The sequence below is a fragment of the Oenanthe melanoleuca genome, chromosome 1A (genome assembly GCF_029582105.1).
Source record: "Oenanthe melanoleuca isolate GR-GAL-2019-014 chromosome 1A, OMel1.0, whole genome shotgun sequence".
In the NCBI taxonomy this organism is placed as follows: Eukaryota; Metazoa; Chordata; class Aves; order Passeriformes; family Muscicapidae; genus Oenanthe; species Oenanthe melanoleuca.
In genome coordinates this window covers 45,009,187-45,029,307 of record NC_079334.1, presented here as the reverse complement: position 1 = coordinate 45,029,307, position 20,121 = coordinate 45,009,187, and the positions used below count along the sequence as shown (strand labels likewise).

Genomic DNA, 20,121 nt, shown 5'->3' with positions numbered 1-20,121 from the left:
GTCATGGATTTTTCTTCCTGTAGTTTGCCCAGCTGCATGAACTTCACGAACTTTAAGCTTAGTTATACATTTGATGAGGAAATGACTTTTTTTTTTCCTGTTAAGCAGCTCTTCCTGAACGTCTCATATTCTTGAAACACCCAGAAGTTGTTCCATATTCCAGAGTATTCCACAACTCTGTCAGTTGTGATCTTGTGGAAGTTTGTCCTCTCCTTGTTTCATCTGCTGCCTTCTTTCCTCTGTTTCAGTGCTCTTCATACAAAAGCAGGGCTGTATCTGTCCCATGTAGACAATTTCTGCATCTCTGTATTAGCAAATGAAAATAAACCAAAAGTGCTTACAGAATTGACTTAATATGTGTTATGGAATTACTTTGGGATTAATTTTTCACTTTTGCTCCACATCTCTCTTCTCATGGTCTGTATAATTAAATTTTATTTTCTTGTCAGCTCAGAGCCAAGAAGCTGTTACTGTTATAGACAGCTCTTTTGTAACCCGAAGTTCATGTCCCAGTGTGCTGGCACTCAGCTCTGGGTCTGTTGCTATATGTCTGAGTTTGAGACCCCTTATCTGCAGATGCTTTTACCCTTTGTCTGACTTCCAGGAAGAGGTGCAAATCTATGCCTTGTTCAGAAGGAAATCAGAGCAGCTGCTATGAGAGCAGGATTTGGTGTTAGAAGGCATCACTGCTGTTACTAAGGGTAGGCTAGTTAATAACATGTGGTCTTTGCATATTTCTTCTTTCCCATCTGTCTTATTTCTTAAGCTTTAAGGAAAAGAAGTATTTGGAAATAGAATAATTGCTTCAGGATAGACCAGATGAAGTAGTGAAATAAAAGATCAGTCGTAAACTTCAGATTTTGTATTTTTGATATTTTCCTTCAGTAAGTGTTCATTCATTTACTTTTTACCTTTCTGATTGGCCATGTGTTCAAACAAATCTTTAGCAACTGCAAGCATTGAAGCATTTCACAGTTGTCTGGAGCATGCAGTAAGATTCAGAATATAGAGCTGGAGAAACTGCAACACTTTGTCTGAGTTGCCCCAGAATTAATTTGCTATTGAGAATCCCTTCAAACTTAGCTAGTGCTTTGATGGCTTGGAGTTGTGTTTGTTTTGCCCCCATGCTTGTAGGCTACTGTTGATGCTGTTTTCTGCTGTCTTTTGTCAGTAGGATATGTTCCATTGTGCATGTTTGTTTCTACAGAAGGCTCTCCTGAAAGCTCTGTAAAAGTGCACTGCAGGTTTTAGCAGAAACCTCTGTGAGGACTTGCTTGCAACTTGGGTGTTTGCTCTGGTGGTCAGCTGGTGGCCTTGCTGGTACTATTTCTTATAAAGCATACTTCTGAATTTGGATCATTTGGAAAATAATGAGGCATGCTGTTCAGTATTACACCTTTTTTTTCTTTTTTGTTCTATATATGCTTGTTGAACAGCAAGTAGAATACATCATTTCTTACATAGCTTCCCCATTTTGGTAACATTACATTTTGGCCACTCCCTTCTATCTCAGCTGCAATCTCAGACAAGGGAGTATAAACACCTAATTTTAAACATGACTCACTTTGATGATTGTACAAGTGTGCTAGATGCTTATTTCTGAAAATTGCTATGACATCCCTAAACCAAACCTAAGTAGGGAGTAATCTGGATGGTTGATTAAAATCTTTGAAGTATACATCTATAGTTGTCCATCAGGGCCAGTCTTTCTGTGAGTGGAGGACAAATGAGGTGAGAATTGTTGCTGCTTTGCACAGGTGGGAAGAAATAAAAAGGTTGTCACTGGAAAAAATCCTTGATTTACTGCTAATTAAAACAAAGTACATCAAAGAAATCGCCGTAAGTGTGTTAGAAACAGAAATCTCGTACTGGTGTGAGGATAAGTCACTGTAAGCTACTTTCAGGCTTTAACAGACATTAATTGCTAGCTTATGGTTGATAAACTTTTAAAGTATTTCCTTCTCATATAAAGATGCTACAAGATGAAACCATATTTTGAAAGGTTGTTTGTCCAAGTTAAAGCTTAAAATATAGCTATATTCTTGTAAAGTTATATTTAACTGTATTAGCTTGTAAGTTAAAAATCAGTACATGTTTTTTATTCTGCAGATTGTCATGTTCTAGATATGTGCATATTGTGATTAAAAAACACAAAGGAAATTAGTGAACACCATTCCAGGAAAGCATCTTTCTTTGGACAGAAATATCCTTTCAGGAATGTACACCAAGGGTTTGCATGCCGTATAGGAATTGGGGCTAGCCATGACTTGCATTTATCTTGTTTTTGTTTAGCAGTATATTATGTAAAGCAGGCTAGGAGAAGTGGATGCTTAGGAGCAAAGAAGGAAAATCATCATGTTTAATTACTTGGAAGTGCCAGAACTTAACTTGCAAAGCTTCTTTTCAGCGAGGTGAGGAGCATGGAAATAAATATGTCCCTGGAGATCAGCAGAGGAGTTTGTCTGAGATTTCCTATCATAGTTGGTTTGATTCTTCAGTATTATCCCTAGAAGCTAATTTACTAGGCCTGGCTAGATTAGACAGCAATAAATGAGTGTTTTAATTCCTTTTTCTTTTTCAGTATACCCAAAGAAATCTATATTGTGGGTTTAACTTTCATGGCTTTTTCATGTAATGTCATCACAGTATTTGCCATGGATGTGAATGCTAGTAGAAACCTTTAAATCTTTCATTTCTAAAATGTTTGTCAAGTTAATGCTCATGCACAGAAACCTGAAAGCAAGTTCCCAGGGACTTTAATTTCACAGAACAAATGGAACAAAATCTGTGTACTGATATTTCTAGTTTCTCAAGTACCCGAGAGTCCCTTTCCTGCCCCAAAACTTGGAATTTTGTGTTTATGACTAGAGAGAAAGGTGAATTTGTTTTGGTTATGTGCAAGTAATGTAATCTGTTGGTGCATTATGTAACTTTTTAACTGGATGGGGATTTTGCCATGGAGATAATGAGAGACTTTGTATCTGATGTGGAATTTTTTTGTTTTGTTTTGTTTAGTGGGAGACTTTGATAAGATCTGGCGTGAGCACTGTGAGGATGAAGAAACTTTGTGTGAATATGCTGTGGCAATGAAAAACCTTGCAGATAATCACTGGGCAAAAACTTGTGAAGGTGAAGGCCGAATTGAATGGTGTTGCAGGTAAATAGTGTATTTGAAACACACAATTGAATGATTTTACTTGCAATAATTTATAATACAAAGCTTAATTTTATTTTTTTTTTTACTTTTTGCCAATATTTAACGTTTGTCCTACAGCATATTAATAATTTATTGCTTTCTTAAAAAATACCTTCTTAGTGTTCCCACTTACTAGGGAAATAGCTTATGAAGTGTTCTGTTATTAGGTGATCCTTTTTTGAAGTATTTTCAACAATTAATTTTTTCTCAAATGCTGAAGCTGCTTGCAAATAAATGTATGAAGTAATTTTCCATGCTTTTGAACCTAAGCTGAATAAATGCAGTTAGTGTAACTCAAGTTTAATTTTCAGGGGTTTGGTTTGACTTGTACATATAATAGTGTTTGATCTTTAAATGCAGATCTCTGGTGCTTAATTTTCAATTCTTAATCTCCTGTGACAGACTTTACCCCTGTGAAACTTGTTTTAAATGTATTTAGTACTCTAAAATTCTGTTACTCATGAACATTTAGTTTTTGTTGCACTATCTGAACTCACAAAAGTCGTGAAATAAGAGTTAAAAGGAGAAATGTTGGTTATTCAGAATTCCTTCATGCAGCTGGCATCCAAGACATACTATGGAATCTGTACAGCAGGATAAAACAAAATGCTGTTGAGATTTGAATGGGAAGAGGGTGTATCAATGGTCTTGCTGTTAGGAAGGGAATGACTTCAGAAAACCAAAAAGTAATCGTGTTTGCCAGTTTGTAGGTCCTGCAGGTGAGTGTTGCAAAGTGCTGAGCAAAGAACAGTAGATGTGGTATTGTTAAATTTAAATTCTCTTGAGCCCATAAAACAAAAAAGAGAAAATGGAATTGACTGTGAAAGAATTGATCTTGGTGGCAGCTTGAGCTGTTCTATGGCTTCTGGAAATGGATCAATTAATAAAAAGCTGAGCATTTTCAGTAGAGCTGAGAGTGTGTTCTTTAATTTCATCTAAGCAGTAATCCCTTAGTTTGTGGCAAGTTTGTCTGTTATCCTGTAGGACAGGATAATGTTTCTTGTGCACAGTGATGACTTGTATATAGAAGGTTTCGAGCTCCCACTTGGTTTTGTTATAGATCATTTAAAAAGTAAACATTGAAGTAAATTTCCAGTTTGGGCTTTGCTGCCTGAGCTCGTATTAGGAAGAGAATCCACCCACTAAGAGACACTAAAATGCTCTGTCTTGGTATAAAGCTTCAGATAAAGCACGTAGATTTTCACTTTGCAAAGTCAAAGGATCAGGAGTTTTTTCTTTAGTAGAAAAAGAGAGGGTACTTTTCACTTCTCAGATTATACCTAGGCCCGGATTGCTAAATACCAGAACATATCAGGTTGACTTTGTGTTCTGCAATTTTTTTGTTTCTTCTCACGGGGCCAAGAGGTGTGCCAGACAGGTGGCAGGTCCCATTGTTGTTACTCCTCCTTGTGCCTGGGTGCAGAACTGCATGCCAGGTAACTTACATGAGACTTAAGTGAAAGCTTTTGTTCAGTGGTTATTATTACTATGTTACAGCAGGAAGGTAACTGTTTCATATTAGATGAAGTTTAATTTGTGAGTGGAGTGCTGCAAATAGTTTGGAACCATCAGTGTATGCTTCCTGAAGAAAGGAGAGAGTGTTGCTTTAATTTAAAGGAATATCTTTTCAGCAATCTGAAACTGAGAAGTGTTTTTTCCATTAGTTAAAAGGAAAAAGAAAAGTACAGAAGACTTTGTGGGGTCTTTTTCGTTCCTTCATTTTCCTTGTATTCTCCTAGGATCTGATAAAATAGATAGTGTAGAATAACCACTAGAGAGGCTATGTGTACTTCTCAGGACCAAGAATAACAATTTTGTTTTTCTTTCAAAAGTCTTTCCAGCTATTTAATTGAAGACACTGGAAAAATTCTGACAATAATTCTTAAACCAGATGACATAAAACTTACTGTTTTACTTCTTCATTAGTGTTGATTTAAAGAACATGTGTTCAGACTCTAGAAGCTGTAAAAGATGGAAAGCAGTACATCATAAACTGTTTGCTGTTTGCTGAGTTGTGTAGAGCCAATTTTGTTTATTGGTTCAGGGAAATATTAACAGAACTGTTAAGTGGGGAGAGGGAAGGGGGATTAAAACTTTATCTGCTTTCAGATTCAGGTTTATGATCCCCTGAGTGGTAATGTAAAAAGCTTGGACAACACTCAACTGTTCCTTCCTTCCTTTCTCTACATATATTTAGAAAATTGAATGCAAGTAGCAAGTGGTATTTGCAAATTAGCACTTCTGTTACTTTTTCATTTCTATTACAACACAAAACTTAAACAAAACATGTTAAGATGGTGTTTACCCTGAATAATTGTTGTAACTCTTTAATTTTTGCTGGCATAGGTAGGCTGGTGAACCTTTGTATGGGCAGTGAATGCCAGCCTGTTCTAGTTCTAGTTAGAACAGAATAAGCCAGACCAGCAGGTTTGCTTCCTTCTGTTGCTTTTGCCTCAGTGCTGAGACTTGTGTTGACTTGACTGTTTTTTTTAAAGAGCAAAAAATAAAATCTGTTGTTCTAATTATCATGACAAAACACTATTGAGACCTAGTCTTTTGACTGTTTAATCAGCAAAGAAATACAGTTCTGATGAAATTAATGACAGGTGAGTACAGAATTGTTTGGAAACATTTGCAGAGAATAGATGTGAGAAGCTTATCTTAAAAGTGTGGTTTACTGAGAAGTATTTGTCAAAGTTTGTCTCTGTATCCATAACTAATCAATACTTTTATTAGCAGCTTGCTAAAGTATATTTATTAAATTTGGAAATGAGACCAGAGAGAGAGGAACTGTCACTCTGAGAGCAGAATTAAAATTAATACAGTGATAAACTATACTAAACATTATCTACTACATTAAATATCAGCTGTCCACATAAAGGCCAGGGAATAATTGATTGTTTTAATCTTTCAAAAAACTGTTTGGATTCTGAAGCAGGCCATAAACTGAATATGAAGTGGTCATGGGATGCTTTTGCAGTAGAGGCAAATATCATACTTCAGTGTGTTAATGAGATTGTCTACAAGATATGTAAAGTACTACTCTTTTATTTAGCATTGGTCTTAGCCAAAATATCACCTTGGCCACTGTGTTTAAAAAATAACAAACTGCAGCTCAACTCCAAGAAAGATAAAGAAATTATCAAAAACCTTCTTATTTTTTCCACAAAAGCCTTGGTGTTCTTTTCTGGAAACTGGAGCTGTCTAGTGAAAAGAAGAGAAGGCTAAGTAATCTATAAGAGGATCTTTGAGAATAGCAGATCTCTGCTAGAACTGGAAAGCTGATCCTATTTAATTGGAAGATTGGATGAATGAGTGTTTGCAAGTCCCTTCAACACCATTTTGCAGGCTTTTTTTGTGAATGTGATTAGTCGAGCAGTTCACTGCAATGAGAATGGAACTGAGGAAGGTGGCAGAAACAGCAGGAGGGGAACCATTTAAAATGGGAAAGGACAATGTTCACTTTTATATGACAGTCTTAATTTTTTGCTGTTAAACATATTGTTTGCTGGTGATACCAAGTTGTGAGGAGCTGTTAACTCCCTCGAAGGCAGACAGGCTCTCCAGAGAAACCTCAACAAGTCAGAGGGCTGGGTAATCACCAACTATATGAATTTTAGCAAAGACAAGTGCCCAGTTCTGCGCTTAGGATGGACTAGGGAATGAAATACAGGAAAGCAGCGCTGGGGAAGGGGACATGGAGTCCTGGTTGATGGCAAGCTGGATGTGAGCCAGCAGTACCCTGGCAGCCAGGAGGGCCAGCCCTGTCCTGGGGTACATCACAGCCGGGCAAGGGAGGGGATTGTCCTGCTCTGCTCTGCTGTGCTCTGCTCTGCGGCAGCCTCACCTCCAGTGCTGGGGGCAGCTCTGGGTGCCACAATGTAAGAAAGATGCAAAGCTATGAGAGAGCATCCAAAGGAGGGCAACCAAGATGGTGAAGAGCTTTGAGGAGACCCGAGGGGAGACCTCACTGCAGTTCCTTGCTTTTTAGGGGAAGAGGAAGGGCAGACACTGATCTCTGTGGTGACCAGTGACAGGACCCAAGGGAATGGCGTGAACTTGTGTCAAGGGAGGTTTAGGTTGGGTATTATGAAAAGGTTCTCCACCCAGAGGGTGTTGGGCACTAGAACAGTCTCCTCAGTGAAGTGGTCATAGCACCAGCCTGACAGGGTTCAAGAAGTATTTTAACAGTACTTTTGTGCACATGGTGTGACTCTTGGGGCTGTTTTCTGCAGGCCCAGGAGCTGGACTTCAGTGACTCTGATGAATCTCTTCCAACTCAGGATATTCTTTGATTCTATGACTACTTTGTTCTGACAAGAGCATCTTTTGTTTGTTGAATGCTAGAGCTAATTAAAGCAATGATCATATGATAACTGCTGACAATTTTCAACTTCTTTGAATCCTCTGGCAGTAAAAGATATTGCCTCCAGAAACTGGCTTAGGGTGGCCACAGCCCAAGATAAAGGTATGATTACAGATCCAGTTGCATTTCCCAAAAGGAAAATGTCTCAAACCCCTAGAATTGAGACCAAATATCAAAGTGGAAAAATGTATTATATACAAGTTTCTCAACTCGAAGTTTATAAAAATATAGTTATACTGATAAAAAATTATCATACTTTACATTGAGAAACCTGGTGTTCTCACTTACAGTGAACACTCTTCCTTAACTTGAAGCTGGGTGCACATGACAATCATGAAATATTTTTAGTCCAAGGGAAACTTGACTGCTCTTCTGAGTACGATTAATGTGTGCAAGGGCAATTGAGACTTCTCCCTCCCTTCACTTTGGAGGTTGGGACGTAGATAGGTTAAAGCTGTAGAAGCATTTGCAATTATATTTTTTTCAGGCTAGCAGCTCTGAGAGTGAGCATTTATAGACTTGTTCCTCAGTGCAGGAGGAGAGGAGATATGTTTTGCAATAGAAACCCTGATGAAAAGTCCAGACATTCCTTCAGCTCTGAAGGGAAGTTTGCTATTTCTGTGTACCCTCACTGAATGCCATCTAAGGTTTTGGTAAGTAAATATTCTAAGGAACATGAGTCAAGCTTACCTTTTCCTCATTATAAAGCAGAAGGAGAGAGTCAGTCAATAAAACTGGATGCTTGAAATCCTCAGACATAGATTACAGAAGCAGTATCAGAAACTGGTTTTTGCCATGATAAAAATCGACCACATCAGCTTTAATTTAGTTCATTATTACTTGAGCAGAAGAACTAATTAACAATTCTGTTATGGTTTTTTAATTTCATATAGTGTTTCCTGGCAATGTCCCCCTCATTTTTTTTTCATTTTATGTTCTATTAAAACTCATGGATTTACTCTTTCTTTTTGAAAACAAAGCTTTTCTTTTTATTGCTGGAGAGTATTAACAAAATTATATGTATTCATATTGGCTTTTTCTGAGACTTCTTTTGTGTCCTACCCAAGTGGCAGACAGAGCAGGGGAGTCAACTAGAGCAGGTTATTTACTGTTTGAGACTTGAAATAGGGAAAATAAGTTTCACTGAGGAAATACAAAAATTTGGGGGTTTTTATTTCTTTTTTAAAAAAAAAGACATGAACTGCATATTTCACTCAGAAGCCTAACCTGTCTCTCATCTAGGAAACTGAAATAGTTTAGACCTGAAATATTTATTTCACTGTTTGTGTGAACTGTAGCATCAGCTCAGATAGTATTTACATTGCACAATCCTTCACAAGCAAGTATGTTAAGAGTAGGGCTAATATTTTGTCATCAGAGACTGAATGTTTGTCAGTTAAAAATGGAGCCATGTCAGTTTTTAGAATTATAAAATAGATTGCTTAATTTTTGGTTTGTAGATAATTGAGGTGCTCTGTTCCTTACTTGAAACAGTTGTTAAATGCAGAGTCTTGTATAACTACATACTCAAAACCAGATTTTTGAACTCAAAGCCATCAATGATGGCTTTTAATGACTGTGAAGTTAAACATCTGGCTATATCAGCAAGTTACCATGTGGTAAATTACAGAGTTTACAGAGCAGTATCTCTGCTAATTGTCAATGCATTGAGTGCTGATGTGCTCACTGTTACCCCACAGGACACCTCCTGGGGTCACTTCTCCAGGGAGAGTACAAAGACAACTCTGAGAGCTCAGGAGCATGTAGCAATCATGCCAGAATGTCTGTGACATCACAAAAGCATAAAGGGAAGATAACCCTCAGTGGCTGTGAAGTGCAGTGTGATCTGAGGTTCTTTGTTTGGATTGTTTTTTGGCTTTTTTGGTACCTGTGGTACTGCACCAGTATGCAGAGCCTAGGATCTGGACATGAAGAATTTTATCAATTACTGGGCTTTTCTGTGGCACTGGCCAGCTGTCCACCAGGGAAAATATGGAAGTAGGAGAATTCTTCTCTTTGTGGTTGACTTTGATAGTGTCTTACATGCAAATGAGGAAGGTCTGTTATGAAGAATATAGAATTATGAGAACTCATTTGACGTGATAGTGGTTGAGGGATGGAAAAAACACTTATTTGCATCAGTACCAAGAGTGAAGAAGAAATTGCTTCTCAGTGGCAAGAGGAATTCGCATTTTACAAGTAAGTGGTTCTCCTGTGCTTATGAAGTGTTAAGCTGTGTAGCACACTAGCTCCTAGGGAATTAAAAAGTTGATAATATGAATAGTTAAGAAAAAAAGGAACACATTCTTCCAAGATTGAGAATTCTCTTATGTCTTAATGTTAGTGCAGCACTACTTAAACTGCCCTTGATTCTGGATGTTTTAAGAGATGTAATGAGAAAAAAAGACTTAGAATAAAAATAAAGGGACTGCAAGGTGCTAACAAAGTGGTGCAGTTGCTGATAAATGGACAAAAAAGATTTTTCTTTCCAAGTTTCACTTCTTTGACTAGTTGGTACACAGAACTAAATAGTTCTAAATCGATCACATTCTTATAAATAAATAATACAATGTGTAAAATACACTTTAATTAGCATACCAGCCGTAATGCAAATGGTTTTTTTCTGGGGTTTCTCATTTGTCTATTGAGTTTTTTTAAATCTCTTTCCTGCTAAGTTAAGTGATTGGCTTCTTAGTTAATTTTAGAATTGTTGTCTTTCAATACGTGCAGTCTCTAATGGATGGAGTTGCTATAATTTTGCAGTCTGTGTTTCTGGTAGTGTTGCAGCCAAAGTGGAGCATCTGTCTTATGAGGAAAGTCTGAGGGAGTTGGGCCTGTTGAGCCTCAAAAGAGGCAATTGAGAGGGGACCTCGTCAGTGTCTATCAGTATGTGAAGGGTGGGTGTCAAGAGGATGGATCCAGGCTCTGCTTGGTTCATGCCAGCCGATGGGACAAAAGGCAACAGGCAGAAACTGATGCACAGGAAGTTCTACCTGAAAATGAGGAAGACCTTCTTTACTGTGCAGGTGACTGAGCACTGGAACAGATTGCACAGAGAGGTGGAATCTTCCTCACTGAAAATATTCCAGAACCCTCTGGATGCAATCCTGTGCCATGTGCTCTGGGATGACCCTACTTGGGCAGGGAGCTTGGATCAGATAACCCTCTGGGGTCCCTTCTAACCTGACCCATTCTGTGATTACACATTTCTGGCTCTAGGTGCTTCTTTCCTACCTGTCTTGGGGTAAAGTTACTTCTATCTGTACCTCCTTGTATATGTTTTCACCTAAGAAACTCCATGCCACTCCAAAGACTTTTTTTCATTGTCCTTCACATCTTACATGATGAAGAGACTAGGTATATTTGATGCCTAAAATATCACTGAACCTTAGAAAAACCCAGTGTATTCCCAGTCCTTGTCACTATTTGTGATTTAAGTGTGCCATTATACCAGCATGTCCATCCTTAAATCTGTGATGTGAAGTGTCATTATCTTGCTCCTGCTTTGTATAAGTTATTATTAAACTGCACTTGAATTTATGTTTTGTGGAATGTTTCGTTCAAACCTCTGCAGTTTTGTTAGAGGGAAATGGAGTGAATTTCTAGAAAGCATAATAAAAATGAGTTGTTCAGAAAACATTATTTAAACAAGTATTATTTAGGTTAAAATTTTCATGCAAATACTTGGATAGCAAATTTATTTTAAAAAAACTGAATTTTGCAGGGTGAGTCCGGCTTTTTCATTTCACAGCAACAATTTTTTTTCCTATTCTAGTAACATTTTGTGGATTAAATTCAGTTATTCTCAAACATAGTGCTTTCTTCTTATACACTAATGCTGACCACTGATTGAAGAATGCAAGTGCTATTTAACTTCTGTTGTAACATTAATTGATTTAAACTGGCTAATATTTTGTTCTAGTTCCTATGAGAAAAATTAGTAAATATGGGGGAAAACTGAAAGCTAAAATAAGTCTTCCACACTAATACAGCTACTATCTGTTACTTAAAACAAAAAATGCCCAGGCAAATTCAGTTAAAATTAAAAACTACTGGATGTCAGTTTGCACATAAATCTGGATTAGGTTTTTTTTCCCCCAGTTTACATGCCATCAAACTATACATTTCAACACCCTGTGTTGACAGGGAGCTAGTTGATAACTCTTAGCACTATAATGGAGAACTGAGCTGAAGTTTACCTTCTGATAATGTTCTGACAAGACTTCTGCTGTCTTACTCTAAAAGTCTATCCAGATAAAAATATTTTGAATCTGTTTACTCAGCTGTGTCTTATGGCATAATTTGGGGGGAAAAAACCCCAGCAACTCAATTTTGTGTTGTTGGGTGTATCACATCTTTTTTCAAGCTGATATACCAAAGTTGAAATAAAACCCAGATTTGTTTAAGAGTGACACCACTTGTATCTCTTAACCCTCTGGTATGTATCTTAGCTATCTTAGTGACTAAGAGCATTCTGTTTTCCTGGGGAATTTTTCTTTTTGTCTTTTCAGCGTATGCCGAGAATATTTTCAGAACGGTGGAAAAAGAAAAGCACTTGAGAAAGATGAAAAAAGAGCACTTCTTGCTTCTAAGACCACTCCAGCTTTAAATGTTCCTCAGACTCCCAAGATTGAAGATCCTTTGCCAAACTTTGGTTTGACAAATCATGAAGTTATGACAGAAGAGTAAGTTTTACTCATTTTGACTTTTTTCCCCTTTTTTGAGTGTTAAAATCTACCCTGACATTTTTTTCCCCATAACATGTTAGATCGTTTGATGTATTTTTAATAGTTAAGAAAGGGAATTTCCATGTGAATGTATACATTTCTAGAGCTGTTTGTGTTGTGGTATATTTTGGTGAATGTCATAAAAAAATTGCTTGAGAATGACAACTTGGTCATCTTCATTTTAGTGTTAGAGCAATTTCACTTGAGTATGTCATTGGTGTGCAAAGCAATTTATATTAAACCTTGAGGTGAAATAGGGGAGATGTTAATTAAGTTAGAATCTAATGGATGTTCAGCACTGTTGAAAAGTCAATTGCTTATGTAAGTACTAAGTGCCAAATGTAAATATCAGAGTACTTAAAACTTTCTCTTCATAAATAATTGCAGAGAAACTCTTGATTCCAATTACACACTTCAAAAGCAATTTGGAATTACAACCCTTAACTTTTAATGTGCTAGTTTTCTGATGACTGGCTCTGCAGATACTTGTAGTATCCTTGAGGTATTTTCCAAACAACAGTCTTAATTTTGTTTGCGACCTTCACTCAAGCAAGAATTTTATTTTTGGCATCCAAGACTAACTTCATTATTTCTGAAGTCTCGCTCTTTTTTTTTTTTTTTTTCCTAAATAACATGGGTCATGTTTGGGACTATTTCATGTGTAATGGAAAATATTAATATTTTACAGGTACATTGAAATAATGAATGCATAACCATGGATCTATAAAAGTTATACTTATTATTTTTTTCATATTGTCTGTTGATTAGTTCTTAGAACTTCCTGCAATTGTGTAAGGAAATTTTTTGCCTTTATTGTAGCATGTTTGCTGTGATCAGCACTTACTTAAAACTAGGTGTAGTATCAGTTAGGGAAAGAATGACGTGTTACTAATGTTATTAGTAGGTGTGTCTGTCCTTAGGAGCTGGTGTCTTTTGTCTCTCATGTTTGTTTAAATCAATAGGTTTGATGATCATATGTACTTTAAAGTTGTTTAGTGGGAGGCATTGTCAGGATAAAGCATTGGTTCTCACTTTACATCTCTTTGCTCTCTCTTTGATCTGTCTTCATACTTTCTGCAGCTAATAGTGACTGTTGCAGAGCTAACTTCATCTGCCTTCTTGCTTCCAGTTGTTTGTAGCCTTCCCTTTTGTTCTAATGTGTACAGAAAGGAGTTAATAGAGAATTTTTATAAGTTATTTTAAAGTATTTGTTAGTATATGAGTGCTGATGGTTTTTATTTTCATTCTCAAAACTTTAAAAATATACACACCCCTTAAGACATACCTGGCAAAAGCAAGTTTTATTATATTTACATGATTAAGCTACAAATGGTAGTAAGTTCTTAGCAGCCATGCAGACCTTGAACTACAAGGCATAACTGGTCTGTTATTGCCCAGAGAAATCAAAATTCATTTTTTTTCTTGACACCTTACAGGAGAAATTACAGAATTTATGAGAAGGTAAATGGATTGTATATTACACAAAGCAGAGGTCTCTCCTGTGATACCTTATCTTGTCTGCACTGATATAGTAGTGAAGTCTCAGACTTGGTACAAGGGATATGGGGGTGCCTACGCACGGTGTTGAAAGACTGTCACTCCATTCTGGTCATGAACACTACAAGTAAGAGTTGTGGGTTTGTCTCTCAGTATGACTAAGCCTGTGACTCTTTCTTTTACTCTGGTAGGTGTAAAGACAATAATTCTGTTCATCCCATATATAATCCTCTCAAGTAATATATAAATATGTATGAATAAGGTAACTTTTGTAAGTAGGCAGACAGAATACATCATACTGATATTTTTCACTGTATCATAGATGAAGTGGCTGTCCTGGAAATCAGAGGCTTTTTGGATTCACTGCCTAATTTTAATCTGTACAAGTGTTTCATTGAACTCTTTAAAAGGAACATGTTTAGATCTCTAGAGGCTCTGTCTTTTTTATGGGAAGTTTTCTCTGCACTATAGTGCCCTGTTTCCTCTTGTTATGCTTCCTATAGTCCCTTGTGTCCATTGATTTGTTGTTACCATATTGGATTCTCACATAGAATGCAAGCATACATACAGGCATACATTTTTGTGTTTGAATGAGGAAGGATCTACCATTGGTGTCTCCATTTGCAAGGTCTAGCAGTGGTGGTCTGAGAAACCTCAGACTACCCTTATGCTAGAAAAGACACTACTTGACTTCAGTCCATGTTTGTGATTTATGGCTACTGGGATCTGCCTACACAGTAACCAAATTTCTGTTTCAAGTCTGTAAAAACTGTTGCTTTCATCTTCATTCTGAAATCTCAGTACTGATTGACTTACAGGGTAGCTTGGTTATGTTTGCACCTTTAACTTAAAGGCAATTGTTGAACTGTTTGCCTTGGTCATAGTGGTGTTTTGAGAGAAGTGTGCCCTGGATGTCTTCTGTTCTATATAGAAGCAAAATGCTTAAACTTGCCATTATTATTTTGCCGAATGTAGCAAGACATCCTCTCTGGTAGGTTATTTCTAGGAGTCTAGAAGGAACCCAGAGATCCCTGATCTCTTATTGCTGCTTAGAGGCTTTTTTTTCCTTTCTGCTTTGTTATGAGTACAGCCATGGCTTGGTTTTACTCCATTGGCTCTGCTCCTCTGTTCCTGAAAGTTTTTGCACTTATCTGTCTGTCCAGGGCTGAGCCTTTCCCAGAAACAAGACAGGTTATATTTTGGAGAGGCCAATTGGTTTTGGCTACAGAAACTTGAAGCAAAAAGCAATTTCTTTCTGGAACATTATTAGCATTCTCATCTCTGTGAAGTCCCTGTGAAAGCTGTGACTTTGTTTGCCCTGTTAATGGATTTTGGATATTCTAAAATGTTACAAATCATTATGCAATTTTTTTAAATTGCAGCCCTGTAAATGATGCAATTTATATAGTTGTTCTCTGTTTCCCTTTTCAACTAATGAAATTTTAACTCTAGTCTCTAGTGGGACTTCAAAATACTACAAGAAGTTAAGTGAGAAACACAAAACAGTATGAGAAAGCCTGTCTACTGTACACACAATGTGCCATTTTATTTACTTAGAAAAAGTGCACAAGTTAATAGTATTACAGCTGCTCTGAACAAAACTCTTCTGCTTGAGGACGATCTGCTTTTCTTGATGGACCTAGGTTCTTTAGGTATCTCAATTGAAGTAAGGCATTCATTTCTGTTAGTCACTACTGTGGTGTTCTGTGAGAATCTTTTGCTTAAGGTACCTGAAATTGTGACTCAGAATACAGCTTTTAAAGTTACATTTGATAAAACTTAATTCTTGCTGCTTCTTAGGTTCCTTCACTCCTTGGGAAAGATCAGATTACTTGATGTTGGTAGCTGCTTTAATCCATTTCTGAAGTTTGAAGAATTTCTGACAGTTGGCATAGACATTGTTCCAGCTGTTGAGGTATGTAATGTTTGCTGTATTTGATATAAACTTGATTGTCAGATTTGTGGAATGCCTCAAAATTACTGTAAAAAAGTACGTTTAATACGTATATGCTTTCTAAATATCTGTTTTAGTAGGAACTAAACACTATATCCTTTCCCATGATCAGGCTCTAAAGTCCTAGTTGTGTTTTCTTTTAAAAATATGATTTTTTTTCCTAGAGCCATGCCTTTATAATAGTTGTTAATCTTGTAATTGAAAATTTTAGTAGCTATCTTTTATCTTTATTTCAGATGAGTCCTTGCATCTTAAAAGGTATAAATAACGATTAAGTAGGCTTATGCTTAGGCAAGAACCTCTCAGAAGCTGCATTCACAAACAGAAGGAAATGATCAGTGACTGTATTTGGTGAGGTTTTTCTGGAGAGGTTTAGTAATCAGAGTGTGCTACAAGGGAGCATTTCTGTTTATTGATAGAAATACTTTTGAGCTTCCAAAGTCCAGAGGACAAATTTATCTGCATATCTGGGGTAAACTGTTTCATTTTCTCTAGGCAGTAAGGTTCTCAAATGCCTTAATTCTGCTGTAATCATACAGTGTTTGTCTTTTGCTCTTCACCCAGCTTCTGTCAACAGTAACTGCATTTATCAACCATGCAAAAGAATAAAGTGGAAGAATTTTTTTTAAAAGACACAGAAAGGCATTTCTGACAGAAAACAGGTTATACACACCTTGACTAATTACAGTTAAAAATCAGTTTTTAATAATATCTGTGGCCCAAGGTAACCCTCTTTAGTAGCAGAGAGGTGAAAAGAAGTTTACAGGTGAAATAATACAGTTAACTGGAAAGTAATGTTCTCTTATTTGCTGCAGTGTGATTTACATGCTAAATGCGTGGTAGCTTGTTGTTACCATATTTAGTCCATTAACACCTCATTTGTATTTTTTACTATATGCTGAGAGATACTGAAAGATACTCTTTAAAAATTTGAATCTGATAAATTGCTTTCAAAAGCAATTCGATGTTTGTTCCATGTAAAACACAAACTTTGAGTAGATTTTGTCTTGCCTAATTTGAAACACAGGCATCATGATTGCTTTCCACCACTTTGGAGGCTGTAGGACTATGTTGGGCATGAGGTAAAAAAGATACATGCTACTGAAGTGGCAGCCTGTGGCATTTAAAATGGCAAATGAATTTCTATCTATGATCTATAGATCCTCAGTGTCTACATCTCAGGTTCTAAGTTCTAATTACAGCCAGCGAATATCTATTAAAAATAGTTAAACCTAAATATCTGCTGTTTGATGGTGAGATTAATTGGGTTCTGTATTGACTAATTCTCCAGTGACTATAATGGCAGGCTAGGTACCTAACATGACATGAGTAGAACCTAAACATTAACTTTTGGGTATGCCTAGTTAATATTTTTCTATCTTCTAATCTGTTGTTCTGCTTTCATAAGAAAGTTACATTTGTTCTCATGAAAATCAGTTTAAATATACAGTGACCAAAGCCTTTATTGGGAAAAGTCCTGAAAAAGTCACTTCTGTGGATTTAATGGAGGAGCAAATGCAATTTCTATCTACTAACCAGTTCTTTAGATTCTCTCCCAGTAGAAGGGAATAATCAGACATTTGATTTCCAGTCATCTGATGTGGTTAGTACCATAGCTTCATGGTAGGAGCTTCCCAGAGTGCTAATGTATATGTGGTTACAAACACATGCTTACTCTGAGGCATGTCTCAGGCTCTCCAACATCTTTGATTCTCTTGGATGCTTTGGCTTGTTCAGGGCACCTTGAAGCCTGGCTAGCAAGTGTTCTTGGAGGGACAGGGAGTACAGTTTGAGCAGTCAAATGCATCTGCTAGAGTAAGCTTAGTCCTACCTCCAAAACAGAATTAATGAGCCCTGATGTACTGGAGATGACTCTACTTTGAGCTGCATCAGCAGCATAACCTTCTGAATAAATTTATCTTTAGGCCAGCAGTTGCCTGGGCTGAATTAAGGTTTTCGGAGCAATGGCCAGAACTTTATTATGGTAGTTAATGTCATCTCCTGACTTGAAAAATTTATCTTGGTGAGTTGTGGTAAAAGCTGAAAATAAAATAAACTGGTAAAATTTTCTGATTTAGGAGATTTCTCAAGTAAGATCCTAAAGTACCTTTTAAAACAAATTAAAGCACAGAGGCTTCTTGCAAAGCCAGTTTCTTAAATAATATCAATTAGAGGGTTAAATAGTTCTTTCTTTAATAAAAAAAAAGATTATCCACCTTCATGTAGACATGCTTTGGATATAGACTAAGTAGTTCAGTGATACTTTAATTTATTTGGAGGAATAAGAATGATGTAATTGTGGAAATACAGGGAAAAGAATAGAAATATTAGTTATGTAACTGAAGGGTAAATATCTTCAAAAATTTTAGAACCTGTATTTCACATACAGAGAATGCAAACTGTGGAATATGGAAATATATTTCCATTGAAGGGTTTTGAGAGAGAGAGAATCTCCTTACAAGAAAAGATTAATATTTTCTTTAGTTAAGCAGCATGCACTCACTTCCACTGTCCAGGTGTAAAGCACACTGAGGGAAATGTGCCTTATTAGTAGCTAGGAGGATGGAAACTGAGACTGGAGTGTGCAGCAGATGCTGTATTGGAGTAAATATAGTCTGAGACCAAAAATAAAGAGGCTGGAAGGGTACTGGAGTTAAAAATTAGAATATATACCTCCATACTTGAGGGTTCCTTCCAACTCAGAATATTCTCTGAAATATCTGTGCAAATTATTCACATAAGGATTGTGTTCTAAATGTCTGTGGATGCACTGAGATATAACTGCTGTTCCAGTGTCTCTGAGGACTTAAATATTAGTTCAAGACATATATATCAAAAGTTTAGTAGCAAATGCCAATTTAGCAGCATTTTTTTGTCCTAAAGCTGATTACAGATTCCACTTGAAACATACCTTAGTTCTGAAATTGTCTTTAACATTATTTCTGCATTACTAACCTGTGTTTCTTCACTACTCAGAAACACTTGCAGTCTAAATTGTATTTTTCAACTTTGTGTGACCACTAACTTTTTAACTCTTGAAGTTTTGACGTTCTAAGTAAAGTTAGCATGTCACTCTGAACAGTTTTCAAACTGCTTCGTTCTTTTAAAACTTACTAGAGGATATAATGAAATTGCTACTGTAATTTCCTATTCTCAATATTACAGGGAAACAGAATATAGCCCTACAGGTATAATAGTTGCAATTAATATTTCTTGGTTATAGTCACATAATGAAAATCTTTTTCTGGGTCTTAGCATATTGAAGGCCAAGATTAAAGCTAACGAAAATAAATCTGTTTTTTTTGAGCATTGATTACTTTTTGTAATTTTCTGCTGCTCTTGGAAGAGAATGTGATTTTATGTGAACAGAAATAGCATTCTTTTCTACTTGAAAACAATTGTGGGTATGAGTTCCTTTATGAACACCCTTGCAAAAGTGTCCTAGTAATCTTTTTTGAATATTGCTTCATAAAACACACTCTTTCTACTATTTTTCTGCCGTTACTGCTTTCATGGTATAAAAATGCAACAGTTTTAATTCCACCTTTCGGATGTGTTCCACAGAATGTTTTGTGTCTGCTTTCATATTTCTTACTGTTTAGTATCTGTCATTCACTGTACATTCTCTAGGCATTAAGAACAATTTTTGTTGTTATCAGATAGCAACATTATATCCTACTACCTTTTTTTATTAAAAGTCAATCGAGGGTTTTGATGAAGTGTCAAAACTTAAATTCACTAAAGTGCATGCATTTCGTTTCTGAGTGTTTTGTGATTAAGGATATTAAGAATTTATTTTTCTGTATATTGCATTGTCATTTCTAGTGTGTCATATCTAATCTTCAACAGCTTGAGTGCACAAATGATTAACAGATGATTTGTAGACCTTAGCTTACTTTGATAACATCTACAGCAAAGCTAAAACATGGATCTACATCATTGCTGAAAATCAGTATTGTAACTTCAGAATCCATATTGCCTTGTTATTCCTTGTCTTTATTAGTAAAAAATGATGCTTTTTTTCCAAGTGACCAAACTACTGAGTTTTTTGGATTATTTTTAAAGAGCTGGTAGAAATTCTGAGGTATCAAATTTAGCTTCCCATTAATTACTTCAGGTTTATAAAAACCTATAAAAGGCTTTCAGCACCTGCAATGTTCTGAGTTCTTAAATAATTTGTGAGATAGTTGATTCAATATATTTTCCTTTTGAGATAAGTATTTTTTAAATTAACTGTTCTCACATATCAAATCTCTAGTAAAACACTGCACATCTAAAATTTTGCATATATGTTAATTTTTTAGATTGATTTAATAGCAATAGGAATGTTCAATAGGCTTGACGTTTCTTTAAGGGAATCATCGATTTTTCTGTGGATTTT

At 36.3% G+C, this 20,121-nt stretch overlaps 1 protein-coding gene across 4 annotated transcripts in view; it reads left to right on the top strand.

Moving 5' to 3' along the window:
* Positions 1-20,121, top strand: part of BMT2 (base methyltransferase of 25S rRNA 2 homolog) — a 33,027-nt gene that overhangs the window by 9,558 nt on the left and 3,348 nt on the right. For 3 of the 4 annotated variants that reach the window (XM_056514008.1, XM_056514019.1, XM_056514035.1), the window contains exons 2-4: positions 3,016-3,157; positions 12,074-12,247; positions 15,587-15,701. In XM_056514008.1, the coding sequence (XP_056369983.1) occupies positions 3,016-3,157; positions 12,074-12,247; positions 15,587-15,701 (431 nt within the window). Of the gene's footprint in view, positions 1-3,015; positions 3,158-7,019; positions 8,216-12,073; positions 12,248-15,586; positions 15,702-20,121 lie in introns of those variants that run through there. The other variant, XM_056514028.1, reaches the window with a different exon arrangement.